The sequence below is a fragment of the Dama dama genome, chromosome 26 (assembly GCF_033118175.1).
Source record: "Dama dama isolate Ldn47 chromosome 26, ASM3311817v1, whole genome shotgun sequence".
Lineage (NCBI taxonomy): Eukaryota > Metazoa > Chordata > Mammalia > Artiodactyla > Cervidae > Dama > Dama dama.
The window spans coordinates 35,405,856-35,429,804 of NC_083706.1; the positions used below are offsets into that span (position 1 = coordinate 35,405,856).

Here is a 23,949-nt window from a genome sequence, read left to right on the forward strand (position 1 = left end):
AGTCTTTGTTGCTGTTGTTTAGTCACTAAGTTGTGTCTGACTCTTTGCAACCCCATGGACCATAGCCCACCAGGCTCCTCTGTCCATGAAATTTTCCAGGCAAGAATACTGGAGTGGGTAGCCATTCCCTTCCCCAGGGGATCTTCTCAACCCGGGTATTGAACCAGCATCTCCCACAGTGGCAGGTGGATTCTTCACCACTGAGCCCCCTGGGAGGCCCTTATTAGTCTGCTAGAGTTGTCACAAATACCACAGATAGGATGCTTAAACCACAGTCATTTATTTTCTCACAGTTCTGGAGGCTGAAAGCCCAAGGCTTCAGCAGGTTTGGTTTCTCTTGAGGCCTCCTTGGCTTGCAGTTGGCCACCTTCTCACGGTGTCCTTAAATGGTCTTTCCTCCGTGTGCTTCCATCCATGTTCTTCCTCTTCTTATAAGGACTCCAGTCATATTGGATTAAGGTCCCACCCTGATGACTTCATTTAACCTTAGTTACTTCTTTAAAATCTCCAAATCCAATCCTTCTCCAGGGGATCTTCCCAACCCGGGGATCAAACTCATGTCCCATGCATTGCAGGTGGATTCTTTACCAGGGAAGCCCCATTGAGGCTTAGAGTTTCAAAATGTGAATTTGGCATTAGACATGATTCGGTCCTTACCACCACCAATTTCTCACTACAACAAAGATCCCCACCTCTGATTCACACATGGAAATAAATTCAGTGTGAAGAGAAATAGCAAAGTGCATTGGAGAGTTAAAACAGTTACGTGGGTAATTTAGGCAATTCTTGGCCAATTTTACATTTGCTTTGTCCATGTGCTGTAGTTACAGAAACCTGATATACATTCTAGTCTTAGCTGTAACTGCGTCAGGAAGCACTCTACTGCAGATCAGGTCACATTTGTTAGTGCTAGAGCCCAGCCCCACTGGCAGGGCATCTGATGGATGGTTAGCTGAGGCAGGTCTACCTTAATGCCATTTTGCTTCAAAGCTGTCCAATGAAGGGGCTGTCCATGTCCCAGGAGTTTAACCTGAAATTTAAAACATACATATAAAAGTCTCCATATGTGTCTCTGACTTCCTCACTGTATTGGGAGGAAGCAGTTGATATTTCTTAAAGAGCAATGTAGACAGGAGATTCATTGTTTTTACTTTAATTTAGTGGATCACAAGCTGCTTTAATTTATGATCCAAACGTATGTTTGGATCTCTTGCTCCTTTAATACTCTCGAAAGTGTGCAGGATTTGAGGAAGAATCATATAGACTGAATAGTGTCAGAGTAGAGAAAATTACTCTTGAACCAATCTGCATAACTAAGGCCTGCCTGGCTCTGACACAGGATGTTCGGGGAAAGGCTCACCTTCCTTATCCAGCCACCCTTCCTCCCCAGATGGTCCAGTAACCCCCACTAATCAACAGTACGTACATGCAATCAATTATTACTGTAACTGTTCTATATCTTTAGTCTTACACAAAATTAATTTCAATAAGTAGTTATCTATATATTTGTGGTTGTTCTGAGCCAGAAAACTTTGCTTATCATGTAAAATAATACAAAAACAAAACCCATGGACTTTCAAATAACAGTATTAATGGCGGCCAAAGCTTCCCTGGTGGCTCAGCAGTAAAGAAGGTGCCTGCAATGCAGAAGCTGGTTTGATCTCTGGGCTGGAAAGATCCCCTGAAGAAGGAAATGGCAACCCACTCCAGTATTTTGCCTGGAAGACCCATGGACAGAGGAGCCTGGTGGGCTACAGTCTGTGGGGTTGCAAAAGAGACGGACATGACCAAACGACTAAACAACAGCAAAGAGAATGTAGATAAAATAAAAAGATAATGTTATGCCCAGGCCTCTAAGCTGCAGTTAAACATAAGATTTGAAAAAAAATAAATAAACATCAGATTTGAACTCTTTATCTCCTTTTCTGCCAGATCAGCCACAAGTGTTAGAAATGAAACATGGAAAAATGGTTTAAGGAGAAGAATTTGGACAATTCATCTCCCAGAAAATTTTTATTTTCTTAAAAATAAGTTACAAAATATATTAAAATGAACTCATTGCCAGAGCTGATGGCCACAACTGTTAGATTAACCTTTTGTTATTGTTGTTTGGTCGCTCAGTCCTGTCTGACTCTTTGCAGCCTCATGGATTGTAGCCCACCAGGCTCCTCTGTCATAGAATGTCCTAGGCAAAAATACTGGAGTGTGTTGCCATTTCCTTCTCCAAAGGATATTCCCAACCCAGGAGTCAAACCTTCAGTTGAACCCGCATCTCTTGCATGGCAGGCAGATTCTTTACTGCTGAGCCAGCAGGGAAGGTTAACCTTTAACCTTCTCCAAATTTTTTAAGAACTTAAAATAGTAGGGCCATGACATCTTACATTTATTCAGATGTGTTCTGGGGTGAGATGTCAGGGGAGGAATCTGAACTCCAGTTTCATGAAAAGAGTCATTTTTGGATGCAAGCAGTGAACCTGAACAACACAGCATGACTATGGAGAAGATATTTTAATTGATAAGCATGGAGATGATGTAACTGTTTTATAGGCTTGGTTTCTGGGAAATGAAACCAAAGTTTCAACAGTTTTTGCCAAACATTGCCATTGATAAAGCTCATTTGAAAATTACTGTCGTGAGATGTAAATGGAATACATATAAGGCTCACCTTGAAGTTAAAAGTTAATGTCTTCCTCAGGGTGTTCTAGTCAGCAATTTAAAGGAACAATAAAAGACAAAATTCCCTCTTACCTCTGTTGCCCCCAGAGTAGCTTTGGGCTGGCCAAGAAGGAGCTGTCCTGATATGGGCCATTTGAGAAATAAGGCATAGACCAACTTATCTTTAGGTTTGGATGTGTACCTGGTTAAAAAAAAAATGCATAGCAATATTTCTCATTATTTATGGGTCAGGTTCAGAATTATCTTCCAGAGATACCTCCATTTAGTAAATGTTTACCAATGTTTTCTTGAATAGAGGGAAGGAAAAATAGCCCCATGGTAGCAATAAAAAGCACCCAAAAGGATTCTGACCCCAATTCCAGTGTAGTGTGTGGTGTGGGGGAGAAGTTCCCACAGCACCAGGCAGTTCTCAGGCACCAGCTGGGCGTCCTACAGTTCAACCCCATTCTGACACCATCTACCCAGAGGCAGCATCAGATTCCAAAGGGTCAGGGTTTATTCCTACCAGACTGCCCCCTCCCCAAATTTAGTTACCAGTCATGTATCCGGATCGTCATGTGGGCTTCTGACCCACAGGCTAGAGATTGGAGGTTCCTACAACCCCCTCCTTCTACTTCCTGGATTACAGGTCTATTATAAAAGGATGTATCTCAGGAACAGCCAGATGGAAAAGATGCATAGGACAAGGTGTGTGGGGAGGGGCCAGGGGCTTCCACACCCTCCCGAGGTGCCCCGCTCTCTCGGCACCACCACCAATCCAGAAGCTCTCTGAACCCCATTCTTTTGGTTTTTTTATGGTGGCCTCATTAGTCACTATTGGTTAAATCACTGGCCATGAATGATTGTTTCAACCTCCACTCTCTCTAAAGAGCCGTTTGGAAGCTGAAGTGAACTGAAATACAAGAGGAGGGAGTTAGATAGTGGGACGATTCAGACTGAGATCATGAAAGGAGTACAAATGTTGGAAATGCAAGGTCTAAGGTACGACCAAAAGAAGGGGACAGGATCCTTAGAAAGAAGGAAGTACAAGAACTGCATGCCTGCTAAGTCGCTTCAGTCGTGTCCAACTCTGTGCAACCCTATGGACTGTAGCTTGCCAGGCCCCTCTGTCCATGGGATGCAGTGGGTTGCCATGCCTTCCCCCAGGGGATCTTCCCAACCCAGGGATCGAACCTGCATCTCTTAAGTCTCCTGCATGGCAGGTGGGTTCTTTACCACTAGCCTCACTCGGGAAGCCCAAGAACTGAGGGGCCAGCAAATTAGAAGAGCTGTGAATATAGACAATCAGAACTATACGAAGAGTAGTTCTGGCAACCCACTCCAGTATTCTTGTCTGGAGAATCCCATGGACAGAGGAGCCTGGTGGGCTAAGTCCATGGGGTTGCAAAAAGTCAGACACAACTGAGCGACTAACATTAACTAAGTTCCGGGGACTGCAACAGTGAGCCAGGGCTTAAACTCTCAAAGGATCTCAAAGATGGCTCTGGGAGCCTGGATAGCCATCTAAAGATGCAGCAAGGAGGGGAAACACACACGAACCTGGGGGAGAGAGCTCCTCTGATGAGCCAGGGAGAGTGGTGACCTGGGCTCAGTGCAGTGGAGCCAGGCAACGGCCCAGGGATTGTTAAGGAGTTTGACTTTTATCTTTACTTATTGAAAGAAAACTTAATAGAATAATGCTTAATAATTGGCAAGTCCCAGACCAGACATACTCATAGTCAAATATAAACACAGAAGCAAATTCTAAAACCAAATTTAAAACTAGCCTCTGTAAAATGAAAGATTGGTTTTGAGTTCCCATTATGGCTTCTCCCAGATCCAGTATTCTAAAATTCTACAGTTAGCTACTTCTGTGTAGGCTGCCCTACTTTATTTTCTTCAGTGAACTGACAATTTAAGTCATAAGTTCAAAGAAGATTGTTTAGTCTAATCTTTGGGTGTATGCATGATCTGGCTATACCCGCTTTAGTGGTAACACAAGGTGAACTTTTAGAGTGTCACTAATACTGTGCTGTGCTTAGTCATTCAGTCCCGTCCGGCTCTTTGTGACCCCATGGACTGCAGCCCCCCGGCTCCTCTGTCCATGGGGATTCTCCACTGGAGTGGGTGGCCAAGCCCTCCTCCAGGGGATCTTCCCAACCCAGGGATCAAACTCAGGTCTCCCGCACTGCAGGGGAATTCTTTAGTCTGAGACTCCAGGGAGGACTGCTCTTATTTGCGTATGTTATGATCCTACATCAGAAACCACCGTATGTTTTTATAGGAGATACTAGTTAAAAGTTAGCCAGTTGAGATAACTAATTTTAAAGAGAGTCCAGGTTTAGATTTATTAGAATATATTTTTCCTGCCCTCTGGCACCTCCTGCTAACTTGATAAGATATAGCACCTGCAAAGTTAGAATTTACGTGACTAAACCAAAAGTCTCTTTTGGATTAACCACCCAGTACTTTTTTTTTTTTTTTTCTGAATGACCTACAATTTTTGTAAGAAATTTTATTTCTCCCTAAAATTTCTCCACTGTTAGGAGGAATCTAGAGATTATTTCAGCTCAACTTGATAAATAATAAGTGTTTAAAATATGCTGATTTTAAGTAAATAAAATATTTTGTATAGGTGGGCATTCATCCATTTTCCTCTTTATTATACTGTTCTCTTTATTTCTGAGAAATGTTAAATGCCTTCTTCTATCAAATAGTACTTACCATACATCTGGGGTCACAGTGTCATTCTGGGATCTCCAAGCGTAGGTTTCATAGATGGCTTCTCCATTGACTTTTAGCCAGATTCCCATTTGCCTCAATCGCTCCTCAAAAATTGCAGAAATGGTGCCATCTCGTGTGGGCCCAATATTCATCAACAGGTTTCCTCCACATGAAACTGTTTGTACAAGTTGCTTAAAAATTAAGAATAAATATAGTTCTTAGAGGAAGAAAACAATTCCATCAATAATCACTATCTAAGAGAACACACATAGAAAAAAAAGGAGTCATGCCCTGTGTTTACAGGCTGTTGAGCTATACAGTTCAGAAAACATAATTCTCACACATGTACACTTATGAATATTACCATAATGGTCACCAGACATTTTACTGTACCTTCACCAATTCTTCAATTGTGAGATAGTCAGAGATTCCAGCATTCCTCCTGTAGCCCCAGGAAAACTTGTCTATTGTCATGCAGTTTTCCCATTTATGTGGCAAAAGATGTCCTGGGTTATAACGATCACTACATGTATAGTAGCCACCGTGCTTACAAATGCTACCAGCTCCCCAACGGTCATTGGTGACCACTGTGTCCCGAACCGGGCTGAAATGAAAAGGAGGATTTTTTTTTTTTAAACAAAAAGTAAAAAAAATTTACACAAAAGCAATGTCACTGAAAAGAGGTCTGACTGAAATCCACGCTTAGAAAATAACCATAGTCGAATATAATACAAACCCCATGATTTTGAAGTAAACTAGACCTGAGGAGGTTGTAGTCCTGACCTGTTACTTGCTAAGCTCCTTGTCCTAGAGCAAATTACCTAATTCCTCTGAATAATCAATTTCTTCATCTGTTATAGAACAGAACTTGGGCTTCCCTGGTGGTTCAGAGAGTAAGGAATCCTCCTGCCACCGCAGGAGACACAGGTTCGATCCCTGGGTCGGGAAGATCCACTGGAAGAGGGCATGACTACCCACTCCACTATTCTTGCCTGGAGAAGCCCATGGACAGAGGAGCCTGGCGGGCTACAGTCCAAGGGGTCACAAGGAGTCCGACACGACTAAGCGACTGACACAATCTATGTAAAACACCTATGTGTACCCAGCACACACAGCACTTAAAAGAGTTTTACTATTATTTAAAAGTTCTCCCCTAGTCTCTTTCTCTTATAGTTATGCCTAATATTGAAAGATCTCAGCAAAGTTGACGGTTATGGATGGAATTCACTGTGGCATAAAATATTCCCACATTATTCATCATAGCAGGTGGTACCTCCTGCACTGCTCCATTTAGAGGGGATCGTTTTGGTTCACAAACTAAAGTGGAGGACTCCCAGGATTTCCTTGTGGAAAGGAGTACCTAGAGAAACTGCAGTTATGTACCAAGAGCTCCCCAGAGTATTTGTCTGTGCATCCTCTGTGGGCCCAGAAAACACAAGCAGGACTCTCCCTAACTTCACAGCACAACACCAAGTACTGTCGAGATACAGATAGCAATTTGGTCCATATAGTGTGAGCCTTATAGAGGGGCTTAGTCAGAACTCCCTGTTCTAATGGGGCAGCCTGGAACGTGCTAGAAAACAAAAGGAAAGAACAGGAAGAGGTGAAATGCTGACGATGAAGGAAAAGAGGAGACAGACAAGGGTGACGTCCAAGCAGCAAACATTATCAAAGGTAAGAGGATGTGAAGAAGCAATTAGAGGAACTGAAAAGTGCATCATGAGAAACAGTGATGGATAAACAGCATTGCCCCAGAGAGGTGATGAAAATGGGGACCTACAAAATTAGTCTTCAGAGTTCTTGATGCTGTAATTTTTGTTTAGTCTCAATTCAAAATCAGACTGTTGAGCTATATTTGACTCCTGATCTGTAACTCTTAGGGCTTCCCAGGTGGCTCAATTGTGAAGAATCCACTTCCCAATGCAGGCGACACGGGTTTGATTCCTGGATCTGGAAGATGCCCTGGAGAAAGAAATGGCAACCCACTCCAGTATTCTTGCTAACTAATTCTTGTTAAGAATTTTCCAGTGTTCTTGTAACTCTTGATATTTTGAGTAAATACTGATAGATCTAATATGCATTATTTATAATGATTTTCTCCCCATGTCACAAACAAGCCTGAAGGGGAACATTTCAAGAAGCAAGAACTAATGTTCTACAGGTACTAGGAATGTCACGACAGCAGTCTAGTAGCACACACACCTCTCATTGTACAACCAGGCTAGGAAGTCTAAGCTTTTCCAGTAGGTATCTGGGGCCCCTCCATCGCCATCTGCCCACAGCACCTCTGGCTGATACTTGTTCACCAACTCGTAGAGCTCGGGCAGCATCTTAGACACTGGATATTGTTGTTTCTGGAACGAGCTGGATTCATCCTCAAGGAAGAGCGGATGAAACCACTCAAAAAGGGAGTAGTACAGCCCAAAGCGCAGGTCAGTCCTGTTCCTAACGGCGACCGCGAGTTCCTTGACGACGTCCCTCTTCGGCCCCTCGTCTACTGCGTTCCAGTTCCACGAGTACTCTGAGCCCCACAAGGTGAAGCCTGAAACATTATATCAAAAGCCTCTGTAAGCATATCAACTCTGTTCTAGTCAATGTGCACCTATACCAACACCAAGTTATAAAGGCAGTACGCGTGACATATAAATCACTGTTTCTACAAACTTCTGTTTTATGACCATTTTTTTCCTTAGTATATATTTTGCTTTCATGCAAGAAACAAACGAGAATTTAAAAAATATTTTTATTTATTTATTTGGCTGCACAGGGCCTTAGCCGTGGCATGCAAGAATCCTTAGTTGCGGCATGCAAACTCTTATTATGGCATGTGGGCTCTAGTTCCCTGACCAGGGATCAAACCTGGTCCCCCTGTATTGGGAGCACTGAGTGTTAGCCACCAGAGAGGTCCCTAACAAATGAGAATTTAAACAAAGTAGAAGATTTTTTAAAGTACTTCTCGGGGTACCCCACTGTTGTTGTTGTTCAGTGGCTAAGTCATGTCCAACTCTTTGTGACCCCCATGAACTACCGGACAAGAAGCTCCATTATCTCCCATAGTTTGCTCAAATTCGTGTCCATTAAATCAGTGATGTTATCTAGCCATTTCATTCTCTGTCATCCCCTTCTCCTTTTGCTTTCAATCTTTTCCAGCATCACAGTCTTTTCCCATGAGTCAGCTCGTCACATCAGGTGGTCAGAATACTGGAGCTTCACCATCAGTCCTTCCAATGAATATTCAGGACTGACTTCCTTTAGGATTGACTGGTTTGATCTCTGTGCAGTTCTAGGGACTCGAAAGTCTCCTCCAGCACAACAATTTGAAAACATCAATTCTCCAGCACTCAGTCTTCTTTATGGTCCAACTCTCACACCCATACAGGACTACTGGAAAAACCACAGCTTTTGGAGTGGGGTGCCAGTGATTCTGGAGCCCAAGAAAATAAGGTCTGTACAGTCTGATCTATCTCTGGTATTCTCCCTCTTAGGTGATAAGTCGCTTGAGGGACAGTGTCATGTCTGCAGTGTTCCCTGCTATATCCTCAACCAATGGCTAGCACAAGGTCTAGTACAAAATCACAATCAACATTAGTAGATCATAGCTGAGATGGGAACATCTTCCACATCTACCATTCTAAACAATGACTGTGACTACTTACAGGGAAGAACCATAGATGCACTCCTGCATGATTCCTGTCTTCTAAATCAAAGATTATATTCCCTGGTTTTAGAATTATTTTATTATAGTATGATTCATAGAACACTGATAGTTCATGTTCAGTACTAAATCTCCTTTACCCTCATTATTCATTTAACCCAGGTGGGGGTAAGATACTCTTCCCCAGTAGTTCTATACTTGAAATGTACCCACTATCTGTAATCTCATCCTACTCTAAAATCATAAGCTTGGATATTGTGCTTTAAATTACCTAAAAGTGAATTATCTACCAACTAAATGGATAAGAAGAATGCCATTACATAAGCACTTTGAAATAATTCACATTTTAAAAGCAATTTGTGTTTAGATTGCTGGCTTTTCTATATAAAAACCATAGAAGCACTATGTAAACTAAACTACTTAAGGAATAATATAAAAGCCTCAAAATCTTTATAGTTAGGATCTAGGAACATAAATACATTGTTACTGTCCTACTAAAATCTAAAGCAATGTTTGTGAACCGACATACCTAAGGTGTTTGGTTAATACTTTACTATTATAAATTAGAACAAGTCTAATTATGGACACACTCTTTGGATTCATTTTGAAGAAACTTTTAAAAGAGCTCACACTGGTTCTAAAGATGTTTGAGGTAAGCTTCAAAGCATGGTCAGTGATATTTAAAGTCTTATTCCATATGTCTCAACTTGGCAGGCCCTAATGTCTGGCGGTGCTAAAACCACTTTGGGTCTTCGACTCAGTAGCACCACCAGAAGCTCACACGGTGGTCTTCCAGCCTAACTGGACTCAGCAGGGTCTCTTCCAAAGACATGAAAACTTCCAACAATATGGTCCTAGAAAGTGTAAAATGTGGGCTACATCATTTGTCTTCACAGCGTGATTAAGCGTTGTTTTGCTGTGTTTTTAAATAAGCTAAGTAACACTCTGTGCCATATAGCCTGGAGAAGTTCTAGGCATCAGGAAATCAACATGTCCTAAGTATCCATTTCAGCCTGAGAAACATCTGCAGGAAAAAAATCATTAAGCCACTGGACTGTGACCAAAAGGAAAAATATCCTAAGATGATTCCTTATTTTGGGTTTTCATTCTTCCCTTGTAATCCCCCACCCACAGCTGCAGAAAATAATGAGACAAAATTTTTTATTCCAATGCAAATAAATTGTCTAATTATTTATTTATCTTTGATTGCACTGGGTCTTTGTTGCTATATACGGGCCTTTCTCTAGTTGCGGCTGGTGGGGGCTGCTCTCTAATCGTGGTGCACAGGCTTCTCATTGAGGTGACTTCTCTTGTTGTGGAGCTTGGGCTCTAGGGCACATGGGCTTCAGGAGTTGCATCTTGAGGGGTCTAAACTCTGGCTTAGTTGCCCCGAGGCATGTGGAACCTTCTGGACCAAGGATTGAACCTGCATCCCCTGCATTGGCAGACAGATTCTTAACCACTGGACCATCAGAGAGGTCCAGATTATCTAATTATTAACATGCTGTTGGAATAATAATAACGTGCTGATGTTTCCTTGATCTTGTAGATATGGGAATGGTAATGGGTAGATTCTATTCTATTAATGTAAGATCACTTTAATGGTTCATTTTATGTGTCAACTTGCCTGGGCCACAGGGTGCCCAGATATTTGCTTAAGCATCATTCAGGATTTGTTCCTGAAGGTGTTTCTAGAGGAAATTAACATGTGAATAGGTAGACTGAGGAAAGCAGACTGCCCACCCGAAGAGGTGGGCCTCATCCAATCCACTGAAGGCTAAATAGAATAAAAGGCTGATTAAGAAAGAATTCTTCAGACTTTCCTGGTGATCCACTGGTTAAGACTCCTCACTTCCACTGCAGGGGGCATGGGTTCAATCCCTGGTCAGGGAACTAAGATCCTGTATGCCGGGCATTGAAGCCAAAAAGAAAAACAAAAGCAGAGAAGTTTAAGGAGTGGTGTCTTTTGTTTTTTAATTTAAAAAAAAAAAGGAAAAATGTTTTATCTGTATGTCTTTGAGCTGAGACATTAGTCTTCTCCTGCCTCTTAACTTAGATTTGGACAGGTACTTACATTATCCGCTCTCCTGTTCCTGACGCCTTTGGGCTCAGACTGGAACTATATAACTGGCTGTCTTGCGTCTGGACTTCTCAGCTTCCATAGGTGCATGAGCCAGTTTCATATGAGCCATTTGTATATGATAAATCTATGCGTATTACACTTCCTGTTAGCTCTATTTCTCTGGAGAACCCTAATTCAACCACCCTGTTTCTTGTTAGACATTCTTCCACCGTCTCTAATGTTTCTGGGCACCATTACAGCCTTGCAATCCTGTTCCTTTCAGGTGGCCCACGTCATTTTCATTAATAGCAAACTTTCCTCAACTGGGTCATACAAGAGTTGGCCAAAAGCACCACCCTGTATGCTGGTCATGATGTAAGACAATAGCAAATAATCCCCAGGGTACCTTCCCAGAATGCATTACAGAGGTGAGAAGAAAACGGAAAGAATACAGTTCAGTTGTAAACTTTGACCTGCAAACCACATCCCCCTTCAAAGGGCTTTACTCAAATCTTGCGTTACTTGGAAATTGTTAACTATGCATATAACAAAATGCAGTCAGTTTCCATTTTTTTCTAAACGTTGAGGGTATGATCTTTCTGCATCCTTAATGCTCCTTTTTTTCTTTTTCTTAATGCTTCTTAATTGGGTGAAACATGTGATCTCTTAAATTACAGGCAAATGTCAGTAGCTACTTCGGATTGCTCCTAAGAGAAAAAACTCTGTTTTCATGTGGATGACCTTGCTTTAGTTTCTTCTTCCAAAAGAACTACTTCACATTTATAACCACTGTCAGTGTTTGCAGATGTTATTCTTACTTACCTTCATGATGTTTGGAAGTTAAGACAACGTATTTGGCACCAGAAGCCTGTAAAATATCTGCCCACTGGTTTGCATTAAAAAATTTTGCTGTAAATAGTGGTCCAAAATCTTCATATGTGAAATCAGGAGGGTAATTATTTTTCATAAAGTCCACATAAGCTGGTATCTTTTCCTTTTGCCAGTACCACCTAAGGGGATGAAGGAAACAGCATTAAAGTGGCATACACATAAACACTTGAAATATAGGTATCCCTCAGTATTCATAGAGAATGAGTTCCACGTTTCTCAGCAGATACCAAAATCTGTGAGTACTCAAGTCCCTTACATAAAATGGCATACTACAGTCTGCCCTCCATATCGACAGTTTTGGCATCTGCAGATTCAAGCAAACATAGATGAAAATTTCTGTCTGAGGTTGGTTAAATCCAGAGATGCAAACCCCTTGAATATAGAGGGCCAATTATGTATTTATTGATAAAAATACACATAAAAGTAGACCAAACTTGTGCTATTTGAGGGTCAACTATAACTCCCTTTACTAAAATTCTCCATTATTCAGATGTCACTAAGATTTCCTTCCTAACTTCCCCATTTAGTCTGACTTCACTTAAGGAAAGCTTACATGAACTTCCATAGTCTTCGATCTATCCCTCTGTGACTCTACTCAGCTTATCACCCAGAACATTCTAGACAAACCAGTCACCCATTTGCTCTTAATTCTTCACTTTTAGATTGCAACATGGAGTATACATAATTAGTCCTTTGTAGCATAAATGATGAAGTCTTCAAAAGAAGACAAAGTGCATAAACTATAACACAAATGTATTATATTCACTAGCAGGGAACAAGTGGGGGAGGAAATGGCAGTAAAATTAAGAAAATGCTGTTGTTTTAATATACTGACTCACTCTTCAAGGATTACTGGTTTTATGCATTTATTCTGAGCAGTGTGGCCTCAACTGCCTAAGCAGAGCTTCAGAAGGAAAACAACATTGAAAACATAATTTAAAAAAAGAAAACTACTTATTTATTTATTTGGCTGCCCTGGGTGTTAGTCACAGCATGCAGGATCTTTAGTTGTGGCATGCAAACTCTTAGTTGCAGCTTATGGGATCTAGTTCCGTGACCAGCGATGGAACCCAGGCCCCCTGCACCAGGAGTGCAGAATCTTCACCATTGGACCACCAGGGAAATCCTCAAAGCATAATTTTTAGATAAACATGTTATATAAACATGGCAGTAAGCCCACGGTCATGAAACAGATGCAAGTGCCCCCTCGGACCCATCTTCTATTCTTCCTTTAACTACTCTTTTCATAAGAGTGCTTTTACTGGATAAACAAATTCATAATCAGCACTAGATCCTCAAAGATGACCACGAGGTTCTTTCTGCTGGGATGGCTTTGCTGAAGGACATACTGTGTCACAGGCACAATTCTTTACCTGCCCAAGAGTCAGATACATACTTTCCCAGCTTCTATCACAGCTACCACATGGACACCTGACCCGTGCTGGCCAGTGGAACTGGAGGGGAAGCCAACTTGAGAGATTCTGGGAATGGTCTCCTCTCTAATAGAAAGAGACACAATCTGCCTTTGGACGAGGCTGTGTGACGTGATGCCTGGCCACCATCATGTGACGGTGACAGGACAAGTCAACAGGCTGAGGATGACAAAGAGCCCAGGACTTTGATTTCATCACTGAGCCAAGTACTTCTAAATTTCTTATTATGTACAGTAATACGCTCCTATTATTATACCTTTTATTTGAGTTTTCTATACATTGAAGTGAAAGTATCCTAATGGATCCATGAGGCATTTTTATCTTTTAAATGGAACTGCAAAAGAGAAACTGGAAGAGTCAGAAAGTTAAAAGATAAGAGATTTCTATTTTTTTCCTGGCACATCTAATTTGAACCTGCATTCTCTATTACAGTCTAGAGTCACTTCTCAAGTTTCATAGTAATAGAGATGAGAAGAAGCACTTACAGTAAACAGCCCACCATTTATATTTGTTTTTGAGCTGCCATTAAGGATAGTCAAATATACTCATCTCTGCTGTTGACTGTCCCAGGTCAAATCAAGTGAGATCAGAGATTTAGAGGAGGTAAAAAGGGAAACTATAGATAATTAAGAATCTTCTACAGGGTTATTGCACTTCCAGACCATCAAAAATATACTGTTTTGTATGAGAATTATCTTTATTGTTCCAGGTCAAAACAAACAACTTTGTGTTCATTTGTAGAAAATAAGAAGTTAACCATTACAAAGAATAAGATGACTCAAAACTAGTTGTTTTGTGCAGAGCACTAGCTTCAACTAACAAACATCAAATCCTCTCCTATCAAATCCTACATATACATCAAATGTATATTTACCTAATCTTCCCAGTTGAACAAGGGTGCTAGTGGTGAACACAACCTGCTTGCCAATGCAGGAGGCATAAGAGACGCAGGTTCAATCCCTGGGTTGGGAAGATCCCCTAGAAGAGGGCATGGCAACCCACTCTAGTATTCTTGCCTGGAGAATCCCATGAAAACAAGAGGAGCCCGGTGGTCTACAGTCCATGGGGTCACAAAGAGTCGGACATGACTGAGCAACTGAACACACACAATATAAAAAGAAGAAATCTGTTAGTTTATGTACTTTGCTGTCAGGGAATGTTTAACAGTAGGACTGCTGTGTGCTGCTTCCTGTCGCTCATGAGCCCCCTGTTATTATCAGCTCCTGGTAACAGGAAGGAGCAGAGCCGCACGCTGCTCCCAGGACTGAGGTCATGAGATGGAATCATGCATAGGATTTCCTTCATTAGCTTTTCCATATGGTAAAAGTGATTATTTACGACCCTCTTTCTTTGATATGGATTGTCTTCTGGTTTTATGACCTCTATTAGTCCTTGTTTCCTTGGTAACTAGTAAAGTCTGGTCTTTTGATCTTTACCTGAAGAAGCCACCTTGTAAAACAGTATATATACTCACACAGAGTTCAATAAAGCACTCTTTTCCCACTAGAGACTTGGGTCCCCGTGTCCTTCTTTCTCTCTCTCTCTCTCTCTCTCTCTCTCTCTTTCTGGCTGATTCTCTGGAGTGTGGAAGCCTGCCACGCTCACTTTCCTGCCCAGGCTTTCAAGACCTCTTCGAGAGGACACCCTGTGCCTATGTGAGCCCTGTCCTAGGGCTTTATTGGTTCTCTGCGTAACCCAGGGAATATTAGCCTCTTCCCTTCTTTCACTTTCTTATCGTCGACTCCAGACCAGCAGGTTCTGGTCCATTAAAGGACCGCAACACCTTGCTAATCGAAACATTCCAAAAGTAAATTCAAAATGCCTCACATCACAAAACTTGCAAAGAAAGATTTACAATATCCTGAAGCAAATATATTTGGTAATACAGGTTATGGAAAGAAAGAGTCCCATATTTTACAAGATGATTTCAAGAGTATATAAATAGTACTTCATAGCTTATGCAGTTCTTTTACATCGATTGGCCTAACTGAATAAGAAAAGTTACTGGTTGCAGAAAGTCAACGTCTTTAAAGAAAGTGGTACAATGTTTACAGTGTAATACAATATATAATTTATACTCTGCAATGTATCAGCCAACTAAAACTTGTCACTTGCCATCTGGTTCTGTAAGAATGAAGTCGTTAGCCAGTATAGTTGCTGACTTTCAACACACCCTGAAAGGACAGGGTGGAGATTAGGAAATACTGCCAGAACAGCCTTTCAGATAGTCAGATATTTTCAGGAGAAGATTTTATGAGCCCAATTTCTTGCATGTTTCTCATAGCTAGAAAAGTACTAAAATCATTAAGGGAAACGTCCGTTCCTGGTGACAAGCAGTAACCTTCTGTCAAAATGTGTGCTGATTGCATATATCCCCTTTCACCAAAAAACGACATATATACTGACCTCCGGCGTCCCTGGTAGCTCAGCGGTAAGGAATCTTCTTGCAATGCAGGAGATGTGGGTTTGATCCCTGGGTCGGGAAGATCCCCTAGAGAAGGAAATGGCAACCCATTGTAGTATTCTTGCCTGGGAAATCCCATGGACAGAGAATTTGGGGTCACAAATGTAGGCTACAGTCCAAGGGGTTGCAAAGAGTAAGACACAACTTAGCAACTCAACAACATACTGACCTCCACCCTTACCTCTTCAGAGCAGTTCCACAGAGCTCTCTAAGAGGCAGTCTCCTGGGTTACAGTCCTCATTTTGCTCCAAATAAAACTTAATTCACAACTCTCACACTGGGTGTTTTTTTTATAGTTGTCATATGGAATATATATTGTATGAATTAAATTAGTTGTACATTATGTATATAGTATAAGGTAGGTTTAAGTATTCATTGTTTATTTTATCTTACTTAGGAATATATTATTTATGTGTATGTATGTGTATTATGCATACATATATATGTGGTAACATTTCTATCTTGAAGAACTTAACATACCTGAAGTATTTAATGAAGAAAGATCTGAGACACTTAAAGCTATAAAGGTATGGCTCTCAAGGTAAAATCTAAAGAGCAACTTTTTGTGCACCACTTTTCACAGGTTGTTGCTGTTGTTCAGCTGCTAAGTCATGTCCAAATCTTTCTGAGATCCCATGGACTGTAGCCCGCCAAGCTCCTCTGTCCATGGGATTTTCCAGGCAAGAATACTGGAGTGGGTTGCCATTTCCTTCTCCAGGGGGTCTTTCTGACCCAGGGATCAAGCCAGTGTCTCATGCATTGGCAGGGGGATTCTTTACTACTGAGCCACCAGCAAGCCCACTTTTCACATTTTGTTCAGTCGCTAAGTTGTGTCCAGCTCTTTCCAACCCCATGGACTGCGGCATGCCAGGCTCCTCTGACCTCCACTATCTCCGAGTCTGTTCAAACCCATGTCCATGGAGTCAGTGATGGTATCTAACAATCTCATCCTTTGCTGCCCCCTCCTCCTTTTGCCTTCAATCTTTCCCAGCATCAGGGTCTTTTCCAATGAGTCAGCTCTTCACATCAGGTGGCCAAAGTATTGGAGCTTCAGCCACAGTCCTTCCAATGACTATTTGCAACTGATTTCCTTTAGGATGGACTGGTTTGATCTCTTGCATCCAAGGGACTCTCAAGAATCTTCTCCAACACCACAATTCAAAAGCATCAATTCTTCAGCACTCAGCCTTCTTTATGGTCCAACTCTCACATCCATACATGCCTACTGGGAAAACCATAGTTTTGACTAGACAGACCCTTGTTGATAAACTGATATCTCTTGCTTTTTAATATGCTGTCTAGGTTTATCATAGCTTTCCTTCCAAGGAGCAAGCATCTTTTAATTTCAAGGCAGCAGTCACTGTCCACAGTGATTTTGGAGTCCAAGAAAATAAAATCTGTCACTGTTTCCATTTCCTCCCATCTCTTTGCCATAAAGAGACCAGATACTATGATCTCAGTTTTTTTAATGTTGAATTTCAACACCTTTTTCACTCTCCTCTTTCACCCTCAACAAGAGGCACTTTAGTTCCTCTTCACTTTCGGCCATTAGAGTGGTATCATCTGCGTATCTGAGGTTGATATTTCTCCCAGAAATCTTAATTCCAGCTTGTGATTCATCCAGTCCAGCATTTCGCATGATGTACTCTGCATATAAGTTAAAAAGCAGGGTGACAACATACAACCTTGTCATATTCCTTTCCCAATTTTAAACCAGTCCATTGTTCCATGTCTGGTTCTAACTGTTGCTTCTTGACCTGCATACAGATTTCTCAGGAAGCAGGTAAGGTGGTCTGGTATTCCCATCTCTTTAAGAATTTTCCACAGTTTGCTGTGATGCACCCAGTCAAAGGCTTTAGCGTAGTCAATGCAGCAGAAGTAGATGTTTTTCTGGAATTTCCTTGCTTTCTCTGAAATCCAATGGATGTTGGCAATTTGATCTCTGGTTCCTCTGCGTTTTCTAAATCCAACCCATACATCTGCAAGTTCTTGATTCATATACTGCTGAAATCTAGCTCGAAGGATTTTGAGCATACTCTTGCTAGCATGTGAAATGAGCACAATTGTGCGGTAGTTTGAACATTCTTTGGCATTGCCCTTCTTTGGGATTGGAATGAAAACTGACACCTTCCAGTTCTGTGGCCACTGCTGAGTTTTTCAAATTTGCTGATTTACTGAGTGCAGCACTTTAACAGCACCATCTTTTAGGACTAGCTCAGCTGGAATTCCGCCACCTCCACTAGCTTTGTTCATAACTTTTCACATAGCGATCTGTTAATAATTGAAGTTTCTTAGGGTTAATATTCTAGAATCTTTTTTTAAAATTTTTCCTTGGGCTACATGTGGTAACATTTTAAGGTTAAAGAGCCAGTGAATGCCCAAATGAACAGAAGTCTCACATACCCATGGATTTATGTTTAAACCCTGCTTCGTGGCAGAACAACTTGACAATTGACAAGCAGCAGCAGAACAGCCATGGAGCAAGTCTGAAGTTCAAAGGACAAGGACAGTTTAGGCCCAGAGCTTCCTCCTAGACCCCCACACAAGCCCATTACTTTTCTGCTATTTTATTCTGTCGGTGGCTACAGAGTGATAAGAACAACTGATAAGTACAACTACCAAGAAGCTGAGAAGCCAGAGCCACATCAAGTGTCTGACTCTTGCAGTCCTACGGAAGAAAAATTCAGCGTTCACCCAGCACCAACCACTTACCCAGTAAAACCATGAACGTAACACCCGGAAATGCAAAGCGCGGCTCAAACTGCAGGAGGTGAAACTGACTAAGAGACGAAACAAACCGGCAAAGGCTGGAGGTCTGGGTCCCGGCTGCAGGCCAGGGGGTGCAAGGGTGGGATCAGAGGAGACTTGGGGAGGCGTGCTCACCAGAACCATTCGCTCCCGAAACTGGGCACGGAGAACACGCCCCAGTGGATAAAGACGCCGAACTTGGCCTTGTCGAACCAGGCGGGCAGCTGGCGGGCGTCCAGGGACTCCCAGGTCGGGTCGAAGGGCGCGGGGCCGCCCGCGGAACCCGGCGGCGGCAGCAGAAGCAGCAGGACCAGCAGCGCGAGCGCCAGCCCGGGCAGCTTCGGGGATCGCATGGCCTCGCAGTCCCCGGTCCTGAGCGTTCTCCCGCGGCCTCCGAGCGCTCGTCCTTCCGCGTCCCCGGCTAAATAAGAGCCGCCACGGTCACCTGACCAAGCTGCCTTCGGAAAAAAGCACCCTCCCCGCTGGGATGGGAGTGGCCGCGGTTCGGGCCCAGGAGCAGAATTGCCCCAGGAGGCCTGCAGCGCTCTCTTGCATAACTGAGGAGGCCAGGATTACCCCAGAGCCTGCCCTGAGCCTGCTCCTCTCGGCCTCCTAGATTATCCTCTAGAGGGAGAAGAAACGGGGACCCGTGGGAGCGCCTCTCCCATTAAGCAGCAGGACGCTTCCAGAAACCGCCCACAGACGGCACCAGACTGAGCAGCCTGGGTGGAATCGTGGACCTGGAGCCCAATGCGGACACCGCCGGCGGACACCGAAAAACCCAGATCTTTCTCAGCCTCTGCTTTGTACACCCCGCTCCCACCCGCCAAGGTCCAGAGTGTATTTGGAACTGTGGTTGTCAACCTTGGAGTCTGTATCAGGTGAAATTCCACAAGTTCTCAATTCAGGTTGGAGCTCCAGAATTTGCATTTCTAACCAAGTTCTACATGATGCTGGTTTTGCTGGTCTGAACACCAAACTTGGAGAACCACTGCAATTGAAAACACTGACCTAAGACAGGTGAAACCAGTGAAATGAATGCTTAAGAAATCTGAAGTCAGAAACTTGGAATGATTAACCAAGGTTGAAACTGCAATTCAGATGGGCTTCAATCCCAGCCAAAGCTCTGTCAACTAAAAAAGATACACAAGTCGAGAGTTGCGAGTTAAGTTTTGTTGTTGTTCAGTGTTCAGTTCAGTTCAGTTGCTCAGCTGTGGCCCACTCTTCGTGACCCCATGGACCACAGCACACCAGGCCTCCCTGTCCATCACCAGCTCCCAGAGTTTACTCAAACTCATCCTCATTGAGTCGGTGATGCCATCCAACCATCTCATCCTCTGTCATCCCCTTCTCCTCCTGCCTTCAATCTTTCCCAGCATCAGGGTCTTTTCAAGTGAGTCAGCTCTTCGCATCAGGTGGCCAAAGTATTGGAGTTTCAGCTTCAACATCAGTCCTTCCAATGAACATTCAGGGCTGATCTCCTTTAGGATGGACTGGTTGGATCTCCATGCAGTCCAAGGGACTCTCAAGAGTCTTCTCCAACACCACAGTTCAAAAGCATCAATTCTTCGACGCTCAGCCTTTTTTATTCTCCAACTCTCAAATCTGTACATGACTACTAGAAAAACCATAGCTTTGACTAGATGGAACTTTGTTGGCAAAGTAATGTCTCTTCTTTTTAATACGCTGTCTAGGTTTGTCATTACTTTTCTTCCAAAGAGCAAGCGTCTTTTAATTTCATGGCTGTAGTCACTGTCCACAGTGATTTTAGAGCCCAAGAAAATAATGTCTGTCCCTATTTCCATTGTTTCCCCAGCTATTTGCATGAAGTGGTGGGACTGGATGTCATGATCTTTGTTTTTTCAATGTTGAGGTTTAAGCCAGTTTTTTCACTCTCCTCTTGCACTTTCATCAGGAGGCTCTTTAGTTCCTCTTTGCTTTCTGCCATAAGGGTGGTGTCATCTACATATCTGAGATTATTGATATTTCTCCCAGCAGTCTTAATTGCTGCTTTGGTTCATTCAGCCCGGCATTTCTCATGATGTACTCTGCATATAAGTTAAATAATCAAGGTGACAGTATACAGCCTTGACATGAAAGTGAAAGTTGCTCAGTAGTGTCCGACTTTTTGCAATCCCATGGACTATACAGTCCATGGAATTCTCCAAGTCAGAACACTGGAGTGGGTAATCTTTTCCTTCTCCAGGGGATCGTCCCAACCCAGGGATCGAACCCAGGTCTCCCGCATTGCAGGCAGATTCTTTACCAACTGAGCTATCAGGGAACATGCTCCTTTCCCAATTTTGAACCAGTCCATTGTTCCATGTCCGGTTCTAACTGTTGCTTCTTGACCTGCATACAGGTTTTGCAGAAGTCAGGTAAGGTGGTATGGTATCCCTTTTAAGAATTTTCCACAGTTTGTTGTGATTCACACCCTCAAAGGATTTAGCATAGTCAGAGGCTTTCCCTATGTTGTTAAATTTAAGTCTGAATTTTGCAATAAGGAGTTCATGATCTGAGCCAAAATCAGCTCCTGGTCTTGTTTTTGCTGACTGTGTAGAACTTCTCCATCTTTGGCTACAAAGAATATAATCAATCTGATATCAATATAGAGTATCTGGTGATGTCCATGTGTAGAGTTAAGCTTTATTTGGGAGAGAAATGAGGACTGCAGCCCTGGAGACACACCTCAAATAGCTCTGAAAGACTGCTCCAAAGAGGCAGTGAAAGTGAAAGTGAAGTCACTCAGTTGTGTCCGACTCTTTGTGACCACATGAACTGTAGCCTACCAGGCTCCTGCATCCATGGGATTTTCCACGCAGGAGGACTGGAGTGAGTTTCCATTTCCTTCTCCAGGGGATCCTCCCAACCCAGCGATCGAACCCACGTCTCCCACATTGCAGGCAGATGCTTTACCGTCTGAGCCACCAGGGAACCCCTGGTGGAAGTGGGAGAAGAGGCAGTGGGTCAATATATAAGATTTTGGTGAAGGGGGAATTCAGTGTAATCAAGCCCTTACTTTACAAAAGGTTTTCTGCTCGTCAGGAGGAGCTGATGTCTCCATGAAGGGATTTAATGATTTTCTAGCTATGAAGAGATGCAAGGATTGGGATCATAAAATCAGTTCCTGAGAATATCTAACTATCTAGAAATAGTTGGATGGCATCACCGATTCAATGGTTATGAACTTGGGCAAATTCCAGGAATTGGTGAGGGACAGGGAAGCCTCTTGTGCTGCAGTCCATAGGGTCTCTAAGAGTCAGACGTGATTTGGCGACTTCCCAACCAAGGGATTAAACCCACATCTTTTACATCCTCTGCATTGGCAGACGGGTTCTTTACCACTAGCACCACCTGGGAAGCCCAATTCAAGCACATTACATTTAATTTATCAATGCCAATGCTGATCGGACAGGAGACAGAGCTCAGGCAGGAATGCAAGTGATGAGGAGCGGCTGTAAATACAGATGAAGCTTCACTGGCTAGCCTACTGCTCACCTCCTGCTATACAGCCTGGTTCCTGACAGGCCATGGACCAAAAACAGACCATGGTCTGGGGGTTGGGGAACCCTGCCTTATGGGAATGCAGGGGGTCTGGAGCAGATTACCTTCCTCGTGCAGACCAGGAAATTTCAGACTGAGTTATTTAAAATTCTACTCCTGAGAGAGGCTGAAACTGCTATTAGCTAATATTAAGTCTTGGTTGGATTTAGCACAGGTGACTCCATTTGGGGCTGCTTGTTTCCTTTTAACAAGTATCATGAAAGAACAAAAAAGAAAATGACACAAAGCAGCTGTTGCCTCCATTCTCCTTTCTCTGCAAAGATATGGGAGCAGCAGCAGCCACCTGTCACCCCAGGTATGAAGGCATCTACCCTCTTGAGGCAGTGTTGATGGTTTCCCAGACCGGAGGCCTCCCAGACTTTTCAGAGTGTGCTTATCCTGGAAAAGACAATCTGAGAATCCACTGGACATCATTACCAAGTGCAGTAGCCCCAGCTAGTGAAAAAGTGGGGTGATTATTTTTATTTTCTAGTCTTTGATCCTAGAATGATGTAGTACCTCAGTGGCCCCTTGAAGCTCCGGGGCACATTTGAACAACAAAAAAATGGACCTTTAGTCACTGTGCTTTGACATCCCTTGAAACAGACACTTGCATAATAAATGTAAAAGGTATTTTTCACAGTGACAAGGAGATTGTGAACTCTTAGAGGGACAGTAGACGTAACCGTGGTGACAAGACATGTGGCTCGGTCTTCTCATCATTCATCCTTTGCCCGTGTGAACCTCACCTTTCAAAAGTTTCCATCTTCCAGACAAATGTATTTTCTCATGTAATACATTATTTACATTTCCATGTATTTTGGCACTAGTGGTAAAGAACTCGCTTGACAATGAAGGAGACGAAGAGACGCAGGTTTGATCCCTGGGTTGGGAAGATCCCCTGGAGGAGGAAATGGCAACCCACTCCACTATTCTTGCCTGGAGAATCCCATGGACAGAGGAACCTGGTGGGTTATGGTCCACAGGGTCACAAAGAGTCGGATATAATTGAAGCAACTTATTAGCACACAGCACATATTTCAGTTAAAGACTGCAAATCGGACCTTCTGATCTGCATAAATGCCACTGGGTCATTTATCATTTCACTAGAAAGCAAAGAACATTTTTTTAAGTTAATAAATACAGCATTATCATAAAAGTACAATTTCTGTAGGAAAGACTGAAAATAGATGAAACTTTCCCTAGCGCCCTGAGGAAACATAAGAATCCTAGAATGCCAGATGGGAACCGTTGATGAAGGATTTGGAATGAATAGGAAATAGATTTATTGGGAAATGAAGAGATGCTACTCAAAATATACTTTTTAAATGACTGAGAGGATGAAACATTTTAGAACATGGTCACTATTGGCGAGATTGTATGTCCCATTTTATAAGATAATGCTTTACAAAGCTACAGCCTTAGCACTTAAAGCTACTGTTAATTGAGCAATAGAACACCACCACCTAGGGTTTAAGCTTTGTATTTAAAGGTTTTGATAGAGAATCCATGTATCTGAGAAACAACAGATGTCTTAAGTGTGTTTGGCTCATCTTGGAAAGTCTTGGGCCTGAATGGGCAACACAGTTAAGGGGCCCCAATCCCATCCCATTTGTCTGAGGTCACCTGGAGGCAGCAGGTGAACGTAGAAGGGTCAAGTATTTGTTCCTTGTAGCAACAGGTGGGGCCACCAGCGCCTGCAGCCACGTGTTGGGGAGCTGCTGGTACTCGGGGTGCTTACCATGGTCACCGCTCCTGATCTCCCAGTGAGGAG

General features: G+C 42.8%; 1 protein-coding gene across 6 annotated transcripts; it reads right to left on the reverse strand.

Annotated features, from left to right (window-relative positions):
- Positions 1-258: 258 nt before the first annotated feature.
- Positions 259-19,464, reverse strand: FUCA2 (alpha-L-fucosidase 2). Of its 6 annotated transcripts, none has more exons than XM_061130340.1 (9): positions 18,597-18,910; positions 18,288-18,370; positions 15,827-15,911; positions 11,919-12,106; positions 7,582-7,921; positions 5,773-5,983; positions 5,380-5,570; positions 2,749-2,857; positions 259-1,030 (listed from the first exon to the last, which is right to left on the reverse strand). In XM_061130340.1, the coding sequence occupies exons 2-9, from the start codon at positions 18,289-18,291 to the stop codon at positions 890-892; spliced, it is 1,269 nt and encodes a 422-aa protein (XP_060986323.1). In that variant the 5' UTR covers positions 18,292-18,370; positions 18,597-18,910; the 3' UTR covers positions 259-889. The 6 variants fall into 6 exon arrangements, with proteins under 6 accessions (XP_060986323.1, XP_060986326.1, XP_060986324.1 ...); XM_061130343.1 differs by lacking the exon at positions 18,288-18,370 and adding an exon at positions 14,295-14,516 and having other exon boundaries at positions 18,768-18,890; XM_061130341.1 differs by having other exon boundaries at positions 18,768-18,887.
- Between the last annotated feature and the right edge of the window lie 4,485 nt (positions 19,465-23,949).

Coding starts and splice junctions, on each gene's coding strand:
- FUCA2 (XM_061130338.1), bottom strand. CDS start 18,985: ATGCGATCCCCGAAGCTGCCCGGGCTGGCGCTCGCGCTGCTGGTCCTG. Junction 12,107..18,767: donor TTCGGGAGCGAATGGTTCTG/GTGAGCACGCCT, acceptor TCATCCCCTTAG/GTGGTACTGGCAAAAGGAAA. Junction 5,984..7,581: donor GCCTGGTTGTACAATGAGAG/GTGTGTGTGCTA, acceptor TTTTCATTTCAG/CCCGGTTCGGGACACAGTGG.